An 11,438-nucleotide genomic window follows, 5' to 3' on the forward strand; every position below is an offset into this window, starting at 1 on the left:
GATTCTTGATGGCACTTTGTATTTATACCACCTATCCTCATATCCCTCAAAATCTCTCGTTCATTAAAATCCTAATAAATCTTTGACATTCTTATTATACCTAGATTTGAATGTATTCTTTAAACTATTAATCAACTACCCTTGGATTTGGGTGTATTCTTCAAAATCCTCTTAAATCTTAATTTGACTACACCACGATTTCATAATCTTTTAAAATCCTCCTTTAAAACTCTAATCGACTACACCTAAATTTTAAAGTCTATTAAAATCCTATCAAATCCTAATTTGACAACACCCCCTAAACTTCTTAAAAATTCATAAATTTATAAATCTATTCAAATCTCTCAAATTTCCAATTAAACTCATTAAAGTAAGTCCTGATGCACAACAAGCACAGACTAACATTTTTAGCTGAACCAAGTTAGTCTAGTAAAACTTAGAAAAGCCAAATAAATACATCCTAATTATTTGCCGCAGACGATTATTGTTTGAGATTAAGTTGCCTATTGCCCAAGCAGGTGGTGAAACTGGTTTAAGTTGTTGCGTGACTTTAATCTAGGTGATTGTTTAATCGAACTTGGCATTTTGAAATAATAAATGCCATGAATGCCGTCGTATAGATTTACAAAAAAGTATTTTGGATGGTTAGACTTTACCTTATATACTATTCACTTTAACGAAAAACCATATTTTTACACTAAAAAGTCAATCTTGATATTATTCACTTTACCCTTTATTTTGGCCTTATCATTAAAACTCAAAATTTTCAAGCCATTTTCATTAGTTTTCCTTCTGATTTAATTCTTCCGTACTTGCATTTTTGACTCACCACCTTTCTTTCTTTCATGGACACTAACCTTCTTTTTCGTTGCATCCTTCTAATTTTTTTTTTTTTTTTGTTGTCAAATGATAGATTCTCCCAAGCCAATACTATAGGAGGCCATGTATGCTCCATACTCAAATTATATACAATACAACGAATTTATCGGAAAGAGATCTCTTTCACCAAGGTCACCAGATCAAGTGATATAGACTCTTGAAATTTTATCAAACGGCTAAAGTTATTATAACTTTTAAAGGGACCTCTGTTTTTAGCCGTTGGATCAAATTTCAAGGATCAGAATCACTTGATCCGGTAGTCTTGGTAGAAGAAATCCGGAGATGATCTCTTTCCAAAGGTATCCAAACAGTTCACGTTCACTTTTAGATTTGCCTGGACCAACTGCCGTGTAAAGACGAAATAATAACATTTTGATGGCTCAATGGTGAATCAAAATCATGTTGCTGGTTTTGTCATTCTTGACGATCGTAGAAGTCCTATTGTTGCGGGAGCTCGAAGTGTGGGAGAAAACACAATTTTGTTTGAGGAAGCCCTTGCGTTGCGTGATGCTTTAAAGAATCACATCTTTCGGAATACCATGAAGAATATGCGCGCGCACACACACACTACACATTACATCCACCACAAACACAAAATCTTACCGGTAATAATAATAACATTTTGAAAAAAATAAAATTTAATACGGAAATTAGATTCTATCTAAACAGACGGGGGCGTGGATGAAGTATTTGGTTCGACTACTTTTCTAAGCTGAATCATGTTAGGCTTCTCCGAGTCCTCATCGTCGCGGTACACGTAAGCAAACCCGCCGTGCCGGGTCAGATCCATACCCGCCATTTCGTCCTCAGCCGAGATCCTCAACAGCTTCAGCTTGTGCAGCACATAGAACAAGGGCCCCATCGTAGCGCTCACCCACCCAATAATCACCACTATCTGGATCAAGTGGGCCCCCAGCAGCTTCCCTCCGCCCCCCATAAACAACCCGTAAGGCCGCCCCTCTTTTCCCGGATACACCTCGTTCACGTACTTCTCCGTCGCAAACAGCGCCGTGAAAATAATCCCCCACGCGCCGCACCCACCGTGAAGCTGAGCCGCCTCCAGCGGGTCGTCGTATTTCAACTTCTCCGCCAATTTGTTGCACGAGATCAAAACGACAGCGGCGACGAATCCGCATACTATCGCCGCCCACGGTTCGACAACAGAGCATCCCGCCGTTATCGCCGCGAATCCGCCCAGAAGACCGTTACAAACGTCCGTTACGTTCCAGTGACCGGATAGGATTCTTTTTCCGAAGAGAGTGGTGAGAGCGGCGGTGCATCCGGCGAGAGTTGTGGTGACGGCGGTCCGACCCACGGCTGACCACATACCGTAATAGGATCCGGATGACCCGTAAGGACTCAGGATCTTGGTAAACGAACCCGGGTTGAACCCGTACCATCCGAACCAGAGTAAAAACGTGCCGAGAACAACGAGAGAAGCGCTATGTCCGCGGAGAGCGACGGCGCGGCCGGAGTGGTCGAACCGACCCATTCGGGGGCCTTCGATGAAAGCTCCCCAGAGACCGGCGATGCCTCCGACCATATGGACCACACCCGACCCGGCAAAATCGATGACTCCGGTTCCGAATAAGAGGTTTTCGGTATTTCCGGCGCTAGCCCAGCCGTCGACTGACCAGAACCAGTGCGAGACGACCGGGTAGACGAAGCCGGTGAGAAAGGAGGAGTAGATGAGGTAGGCGACGAACTGAGTCCTCTCGGCAATGGATCCGCTGGTGATTCCGGCGGCGGCGATGGCAAAGGCCCACTGGTAGAGGAAGTGGCTGTAGTCGAAACCGGTGGCGGAGGGGACTTTGCTGAGGCCGAAGAAGTGGTGGCCGATGAAGCCGTTGGAGGGGCCGCCGAAGGCGAAGGCGAATCCGAAGAGGTAGTAGAAGAGGCCGCCGGCGGCAGCGTCGAGGACGTTGGTGAGCATGATGTTCATGGTGTTCTTTGCGCGGACGGAGCCAGCGCAGAGCATGGCGAACCCGAGCTGCATTGAGAAAACAAGGTAAGCAGAGAAGAGGAGGTAGGTGGTGTCGACCGCGTAGGCGGTGTCGGAGAGCTTGGTGGAGACGCCGGCGATTTGGTCACAGATGAAGTGAGCTGCGCCGGTGGAGTTGGGCCCCAGGAGGTCGGCCAGCTGCGTGGCCGAGCAGTCTAGTGTTGCCCACGTCGCCATTGGAGCAGTAAGCGAGAGAGTGGTGAAGTTGGAGTAGTCTGCTCCTTGTAGAAGTGTAGTTGGCGTCGGATATTTGTTGTACGGCATAAATATTGGCCCGGGGGGGGGGGGGGGGCGCGGGGGCGGGCGGAGGGGGAAGAGAGAGTGTGTTTTGACTTGGAGGTTTCACTTTTTTTGGAGCAGTGTGGGGTGACGTCTAAGACTCTAACTCGTGCGGTGGTCATACATGATTTGATGACTTTTTGGACTCTGATCCCCTGCAGCTGATTTGGTTTTGGAAAGATTGGAATATACGGTCAGGATTCAGATCCATGAATCTCTCTTCTGGGTTTTACTGAAATTAATTAGTAGCTGAGCTTAAATGTTTTTTTTTTTTTTGGAGGTAATAATTACTTTATGGCGGTTAACTTATTTAGATGTAAATCTTTTTGTTACAACTTACAAGTAAACAATTCTTTTTTTAGGTAAAATCAAGTAAACAATTCTTAATTCTGGCACTGGCACATATTGGTTTTACATAAGAGACATTTTCTCAATAAAAAATGTAAATCATACGAAGTTAATTGAGACCCGTGTTTTGGTTCTATCGGTTTTCCACATGCTAATCGTATTTTATCAATAGAAAATAAAAAGGAAAACTAATGAAAATGGCTTGAAAACTTTGAGTTTTAACGATAAGGACAAAATAAAGGGTAAAGTGAATAGTACCAGAATTGACTTTTTAGTGTAAAAATGTGATTTTTCGTTAAAGTGAACAGTACCGAGAGCTTTTTGTTAAAATTCCCAAAATAAAAAGCATATAAGCTTGAGCAACATAATTAATTATTTGGGGGTAGGACGAAAAATGCGACGGAATTACTTACGGGTTGGTTTAAGTGACTAGAGAAGATGAAAAATGAGTTTTCAAGTGCGATACATTAAGAGATATCAGCATCATAAGTGAAAGCGAAGAAACAAACAATCTCAAAATAAAAACACATCAGATTAACGTGGTTCAGTGTAAAAGCATGTATAATGATGAGGTCGATAATCTCAAGTTGTTTCTATAGATAACATGTGAATATGTATCATCATTTTGAACATAAGTTAATAATGAAATGATACCTTACGGACATTTCGTATATTAACTAATTAGTTTAATCTAAGGATAAAAATATTATTTAAAGTCGTCTCATTAAATGTTATATGCTAAAGCCGGCTCATTAAATGTTATACACTTAAACAATAAGTCCAATGAATATGTAACTAAGAGAATATAATCTAAAAAAGTTAAATTCATGAGGCATTTCTCATTCATACACATATCTTAAACGTTCCTAATCATAGATTGACTCTCACCAAACAAACGGAGATGAAAAATGAGTGTCTTAACTCTCATCACCCAAATCTCACAAATTACAACCCTAAACCAAACAAGTAGAGAATCCAAAAAAACAGAGTATTCTCTCCCAAATTGATCTCTAACTCTCAAATTCACAAATTGTCAAATGAATGAGCCATGAATTTGCCATACTCATGACTCCAAACCCTAAACTAATGGAGAGACACACAAAATTAACTAATGGCGAGGCACACAAAATAAACTAACCCAGTTGGATCAATGACTAAAAGATGGCATGATTAAGCAAATAATTGCTTACTCAAGTGAGGCGTGGTGTGAAAGCTAGAAGTTTATCAGTTTAGCATGAGAGAGAGAGAAAGAGAGAGAGAGAGAGAGAGAGAGAGAGTTTGCATGAATACATGATATTCTTGGTTGGGTAATCTGGACTTCCTAGGGTAATAACAATGCTTCTAATGGCCGGGATGATAAGAGGGAGGTTATGGAAAACACTAAGGTTGCAGGGGTGATGCTTCCTGAGTTTTGAGACTACTTACAATTAGGGAGATACTTCCTTAGCTTGGTGCAGTACAATCCTTAATTCTGTCTAACGTTCTATCTCTCTTTGGCCTCATCATCAAAGGTCCCTAACCTCCCCTTTGTAGGTGAATGATTCTTTTCCAGCTTCCTAAGGAATTTCTAGTTGTGGCTAAGTCCCCCCCCCCCCTCTTTCTTCTAGTGTAGCTACAACCTTCCCTTTTAGTGTAAAATAGATGAGTGTCGCTAGCCTTGTGATGTCTTTGCTACGCCTTCTTCTCGAGGCGCTACTTTCCCAGTTCAGCTTCCACAAACGTTACTTATGATAACTCGTCTCTTGGCTTTCATTCGCCATTCTTTTGCGTGAGTTAGGAAGGGAAGCCAACCTCTCTTCATTAAATGCATGCTCCGTTATGTGACTTACTTAATTAGGGTTTGGTGCCTTCCTAACTAGATTGGTTGGCTTGCTAGGGAAAGAAGGAAACTAGGTTTGCACGCTCTCAAACCTACCCACGTGGACTTCAAAGCTTATGGGCTTGAATCTTTCAGCCCACAAGCAGTCCAAAGTCTTCCTTCCATAATATTGACTTTGTGTAGACCCGATAAACTTCCGTAACCAACACATCACAATTCACTTGACAAGCCCCAAACATAATGGTTAACATGACAAAACTTGGCGTAAGGAATATGCATGGGTCGTATGAACGTGGGGTAATTTATACAAATGCACGGCTTAAAATAGAGAGGTTGGCACTGAGTGAATTGTCAGGGCGCCATATTTTGTTCCACGTTTACTTTTTGAAATTATTTTCCTTTGGTTCCTTGTTTGGAATATGAGTTTCGCGAAAGGATAAGGCTTGTGCCCCGAGATTTATTTGTCGCTCACTTATAATTAACGAATCTTTATCATGATAATCCAAACAGTTTATTTTATTTATCGTGGTCTGAAGAGAATTAGAATCAGATAAAGTTGTAAATCGGGTCCAGACTCTCCATTCATGGATGTCCTCGCTGGCTCTGCAACTGCTTCTTCTTCATACCCTCATTTACTAATCTCCAACTTCTACAAGAACCACTGTAGCTCCGCCTCCATGGCCGCCGCTCCTCCACCTCAGGTACTCCTCATTGATTCCTATCTAATTCATGCCTCATTTTAGCTTGCTTTCACAGGGCATAACCCACAATTACGAATTTCGAGAACAACATAGTTGCCAAATTACGTTCTAATCATAAAATTCTAAAGCTTTTCGCTTTTACTCTTTTGGGTCAATCAAATTGTGGTGAATGCTGAAAACTTTGTACTCAAAGATTGCGCTTTGTTGCAATTATTATTATTTGTGTAACACAAAAAAAGAGTTGTAGAAGGAAATACATAAAAAAGATAACTGGAGGACACGTGTCGACACCAGAAAGAACTGCATCTCATTTTACTTTTGATAAGGAACCATTTTCACTTGCCATCCTTTAAGTGTTGGTGATGCTCACCATCACATTGATTGCCGTTGGATGAATTTAAATTGCTTCGCACGTGCCGTAAGAAGATGGCTTGCTTTGCCATTACAACTTTTTATGTGTAAGCTACTGATTTTTGTTTGCATACTCTAACTCATTTTACCAAGAAAGATATCTGATTCTCTGATCGTTTCTGTAATTGTTTTTACGAGATTATGGTTCTTATTATATCCATTCCGGTGGTTTAGTAATATCTTGTAACTTTCTCAGAGTCTTAATGTCGGAATTTGATCCTAAAGAGGCCTTCTGGCTCCTGAAAGATACTGCTCTATAATGTATGCCGGGCGTTATCTAGTTGTAATGGGAACACCCAAAGTTATTGTTTTCAATTGGAATCCTTGCAGTTGCTGCAGTGGAAGTATCTGCCAGTAAGGATTGTAGAAGCTCGAGCGAAGTCTCCCTTAATGTGTATAATGACTATGTCGCTGAAGAGACCAATAAATTATGGTAACAGCAATGGGTACTTTTAACAGTTTCTTGAATCCATCAGTGTTGAGGTTCAACCAGAGTTTTATATGTCAGTGTGGTTTGTTTTCAGCAAATTATAGCAAGATCAAGAAAAAACTTCGATTGAAGAAATATGCTGGCAGTCTCCATGAAGTGATAAAATGTTCAGAAAAAATCAGACGACATATTTTTGTTTTTGTTGCTGGGCTGATGGTTGTCATGTCAGCTTCCCTTTCTGTTAGCAGTACTCCATCCTGTAAGTTTACTTTATACCGTAATATAGTAATGACAACCCAAAATCGTGCAGTGGTAAGAGAATTTACTCGAATTTGTTGTCTTTTATTGACTTGCCCAGGGGCTCTCACAGAAGAGAATCTTCTCTTCTTAGAGGCATGGAAGATGATTGACCGTGCATATGTTGACAAAAGTTTCCATGGACAAAGTTGGTTTCGGTACAGAGAAAATGCACTGCGCAATGAACCGATGAATGCACGAGAAGAGACATGTATGAATTCCTTCCTGCAGTCGGTGATATTGTATTGTGTGAAAATTACTATAGTAAAAGTAGCTCAAAATATTCCAAGGCTGATCCTAGCATGCCAAAGTCTCCCTTCACTTGATAAACCATTATTTTACTCAGCTATTTTGGTTTTGTATAAAAATGAGCAAAAGCTTCATGCCAGCTGGATCTCTTCATTTAATACTATACATATCTTTCCAGTTTCCAGTTTCTGCCTTTCTAAATCCTAGTGTTGTATGTTCATTTAGATATGGCAATTAGGAAGATGCTTGCCACATTGGAGGATCCTTTCACTCGGTTTCTGGAGCCTGAAAAGTTAACGAGTCTACGGGTACAATGATTTTTCTTCTTATACTGTTAGTGTAGTTCATTCTAGCGGTTTAGCCTGCATAAGAAAATATGATGCACCATTAGACACTACATCAAACTCACTCTCAAATTACTTATTATATTAAGAAAAATTTCTTCAGTTGAATTTGAATATAGTTATTGTTCCTGAAATCTGTTCACATCTTCTTCAAGGGCAGTCTGGAACTCGAGGTGCTCTTACAGGCGTAGGGCTGTCAATTGGCTACCCTACACAACTTGATGGATCAGCTGCTGGTCTTGTTGTTATTTCAGCTTCCGCAGGAGGTCCAGCAAACAGGGCTGGCATCTTGTCTGGGGATGTTATTCTGGCGATTGATGATACAAGTACAGAAACAATGGGCATATATGATGCAGCAGAGCGGCTACAGTGAGTTTCATACACTTACTCCCATGTAACTTGTCATTGTTTTTTCATCTAAATGTTTATGCTCTAATACTGTAATGAGGAAATGCAATAATAATATAACTTACAATATTAATTATGTATTTCTTAGCTGGAATTTTCATTGAAATTCTGTTCGTAAGATTAATCTAACATGGACATACACAAAGACAAATTGCAGTTTTCCAGTCAAGTCCTTTCTGATATCTAAATGACTATAGTAGTAACTATCCATTAGTGCTAGGATATTCTAGGGACTGTTCACAAAATTTCTGGTTGGAAGCCATATCATTTAAAAACCTAGAGTAGCTCTCTATCTTGGGCCCTTTGAATTTGTGAGTGGGCTGGTGACTTGTAACAAGTGTTTCAGAATCACGATTCGTTTTTTCCCAGTAAATTTTTATTTATTTTCATTTATACCGTTTTTCCTAATTGTTACAGGGGATCTGAAGGAAGTTCAGTGAAACTAACCATTCGGAGTGGACCTGAAATAAAGCACCTGGATCTAATGTAGGTTCAGTTCTTCATTCATTCCTGCAGAAATACTGTAATATCAGTCTAAGGAATTATTCATTCTATTCCCAAAGGTGTTTGAAGATTATTGATTTGATAATATGATGGTTTTAACTTTGTCATGGCATGCATTTGATAATTAGTTGGAATTAATTTCATCATGTCATTTTAAGAATGCTTTTGGTCTAAGTTCTCATTTTATTTGGTGGCTGGCAATTGAGCTTCGTGTTTAACCACAGTCATCCCATTTGCTAAGACATTGAGCTACCGTTAACTTGGGAATAGCACTTAGGACTGGGGTTAGTGGTGATTTTACTTTTACTCAATTCAGAGTCCTTTTTCCATTTTAAAATTATTAAAATGTCTTCTTGGTGTATTCTAGGCGGGAGAAAGTTTCACTGAATCCTGTGAAATCAAGACTATGTGCGGTGCCTGCTTCGGGAAAGGATTCCCCTAGGATTGGATATATCAAACTACCAACGTTCAATCAAAATGCATCTGGTAAGAAAAACTAGTAGTTGCAGAACTGATATAAGTTTTATGTATGATGGTATGGTGTTTTGATCTTCTCAAGCCCACTCTCACTGAGATATGAATTCAGTTCTCTTGTGCTTCATTTTGAAGAAAACATTACTCATTTTGTTTAAAACTTAATTTACTCAATGCTTCATAATCTTGTTAAGTACTTCATTCGTTTGAACTTGTTTGGATATGTGTATATATATATATATATATAGAGAGAGAGAGAGAGAGAGAGAGAGCTCATATTTTGACTGTCAATTTCCGCAATTTGGTCTAAGAAGTTTGCATCCCATGTAGGTGCTGTCAAGGAAGCAATTAATACCTTAAGGAGTAATAATGTTAATGCCTTTGTATTGGATCTTCGAGACAATAGGTAATCATTATATCTCAACGTGGGTCTAGGACTCTAGGTTATCATTAGCTTTCAACACGGCTCATGTAAATTTTTCCCTTTTGGAAGGCTTTCTGAAAGCTTAATATTTGCTTAATTTTGGTGCAGTGGTGGTCTTTTCCCAGAAGGAATTGAGATTGCTAAGATTTGGTAAGTCGACGTGGACAATTGTGGGAAACTAAACTGTTTATAATTATTGCTTTTCACCTAACGAGTTGATTTTGTGTTATTTTTAAGACGGGGAATAACAAAGTTTTTGCTGCATATTTAATTATGGAACTGAGATAACCAATGTTTGCACTTAGTCATAGCCATACGATACAGATTTTGATACTCTGAACTTATTCCTATATATCATGTCTCAAATATCAAATTTATATATATCAGCACGCATTTTTTATACACATGAAGGTTTTGGACTCATATTACATATACGAAAATACTAGCCAGCAATCCTTTACAACGCACCGTATTGATTGCAATGCATACATGTATTTGGGCTTAAAATGGATTCATGCGATCTGCTGAAAGTGTGGGAGGCATGCTTCTTTCATGTGTCTCCTTATTCAACCCAGCAAGGTTTAAGAAGACAATCCCTCGAAAGCCACTGGATTACTAGATCGCAATCATGCTGCTTGAGTGGTCTTTTCATTCATATTCAAAACCGTTATGTTTGATCCTTTTATGCAGCACAAATTCTTACAATTCAACTTTGTAACAAAAATAAAAAACATTGTTTGTCTTTCAAGTATTAAGCTTGCACTTCCTTATATCAGATCCAAATTTTGTAAATTCATGATTGGATGCTTTTTTCCAGGTTGGACAAAGGTGTGATTGTATATATTTGTGATAGTCGTGGTGTTCGAGATATATATGACACCGATGGAAGCAAAGCAGTAGCGACTTCAGAACCCCTAGTTGTGCTGGTACATGTTTATTTAGTAATACGATTAAGTAGATTTGGTCAGTGATATTCCTCCATGCTCAGGCAAACAGTTGCATATGCTATTATTAATGGTGCAGGGTTGTCATCATTTAGTTATCTGTTGTCAAGCTCCGGCCTGTCTCGCTGTGCTGTTTAATGCCGGAATCAGTTTTTCGTTTCTGATATTGTCTTATTAAAAAGGAACCTTTCTATAGCGTGTTCATGTGCGTTCCTATGAAACATTATGTTTGAAGAATTGCTTGGTGAGATTTGGTGTGCGTATCAACTGAGATTTCTTCAGGTGAACAAGGGAACTGCTAGCGCAAGTGAAATCTTAGCCGGGGCATTGAAAGACAATAAACGTGCTGTGTTGTTTGGAGAACCCACATTTGGGAAAGGGTAATCTCTTTTGCTCCGACACAGCTCCTATGAATAAAATCGTATATTCCTGACATAAGTCATCCATCCGACTATGCAGCAAGATTCAGTCAGTTTTTGAGCTGTCCGATGGCTCTGGCTTGGTTGTTACAGTCGCTCGTTATGAGACACCTGCGCACACAGACATTGATAAGGTCTGATGCGGTCTCTTGTTCTCCCCATACACTGTATTCTTGTTGCTCTCGGTTAACTTTGTTCCCATTACTTGTAGGTCGGTGTGATTCCAGACCATCCCCTGCCTACCTCATTCCCCAAAGACGAGGAGGCTTTTTGTAACTGCCTCCAGGACCCTGCATATGCTTGCAACAAGGTCGAGCTATTTGCACGATGACCGCAGTTTTTGTGTACATTCACATTGTTTACAGTACAGGAAATCACAATTTTTTACAGATGCAGTTTGACATTCTTTCAAGGTTTCTTTTGAATTTGTAAACAAATAGCAATATTTGATTAATGGTATTCGATTCAAGAAATTTACGAGTGAATGTTTCAGTATTCAACCAAAT

The 11,438-nt window shown here is 39.7% G+C and overlaps 2 protein-coding genes across 6 annotated transcripts in view; one reads left to right on the forward strand and one right to left on the reverse strand.

The window, feature by feature from the left end:
- Positions 1–1,396: 1,396 nt before the first annotated feature.
- Positions 1,397–3,304, reverse strand: LOC126606950 (ammonium transporter 1 member 1-like). Its single transcript, XM_050274354.1, has one exon. It carries the CDS (start codon positions 3,143–3,145, stop codon positions 1,541–1,543), a length of 1,605 nt encoding a protein of 534 aa, XP_050130311.1. The 5' UTR covers positions 3,146–3,304; the 3' UTR covers positions 1,397–1,540.
- A 2,385-nt stretch (positions 3,305–5,689) lies between these two features.
- Positions 5,690–11,438, forward strand: part of LOC126606951 (carboxyl-terminal-processing peptidase 2, chloroplastic-like) — a 28,846-nt gene continuing 23,097 nt past the window's right edge. The window contains exons 1-14 of one of the 5 annotated variants that reach the window (XM_050274355.1): positions 5,691–6,028; positions 6,770–6,872; positions 6,964–7,128; positions 7,228–7,377; positions 7,641–7,723; positions 7,920–8,128; positions 8,585–8,653; positions 9,039–9,157; positions 9,476–9,551; positions 9,678–9,719; positions 10,387–10,495; positions 10,796–10,893; positions 10,973–11,066; positions 11,144–11,405. In XM_050274355.1, the coding sequence (XP_050130312.1) occupies positions 5,912–6,028; positions 6,770–6,872; positions 6,964–7,128; positions 7,228–7,377; positions 7,641–7,723; positions 7,920–8,128; positions 8,585–8,653; positions 9,039–9,157; positions 9,476–9,551; positions 9,678–9,719; positions 10,387–10,495; positions 10,796–10,893; positions 10,973–11,066; positions 11,144–11,263 (1,554 nt within the window). In that variant the 5' untranslated portion in view covers positions 5,691–5,911 and the 3' untranslated portion in view covers positions 11,264–11,405. Of the gene's footprint in view, positions 6,029–6,769; positions 6,873–6,963; positions 7,129–7,227; positions 7,378–7,640; positions 7,724–7,919; positions 8,129–8,584; positions 8,654–9,038; positions 9,158–9,475; positions 9,552–9,677; positions 9,720–10,386; positions 10,496–10,592; positions 10,894–10,972; positions 11,067–11,143; positions 11,406–11,438 lie in introns of those variants that run through there. The other 4 variants (XR_007617431.1, XM_050274360.1, XM_050274358.1 and 1 more) reach the window with 4 other exon arrangements.

Source organism: Malus sylvestris, chromosome 16, assembly GCF_916048215.2.
Source record: "Malus sylvestris chromosome 16, drMalSylv7.2, whole genome shotgun sequence".
Classification (NCBI taxonomy): Eukaryota; Viridiplantae; Streptophyta; class Magnoliopsida; order Rosales; family Rosaceae; genus Malus; species Malus sylvestris.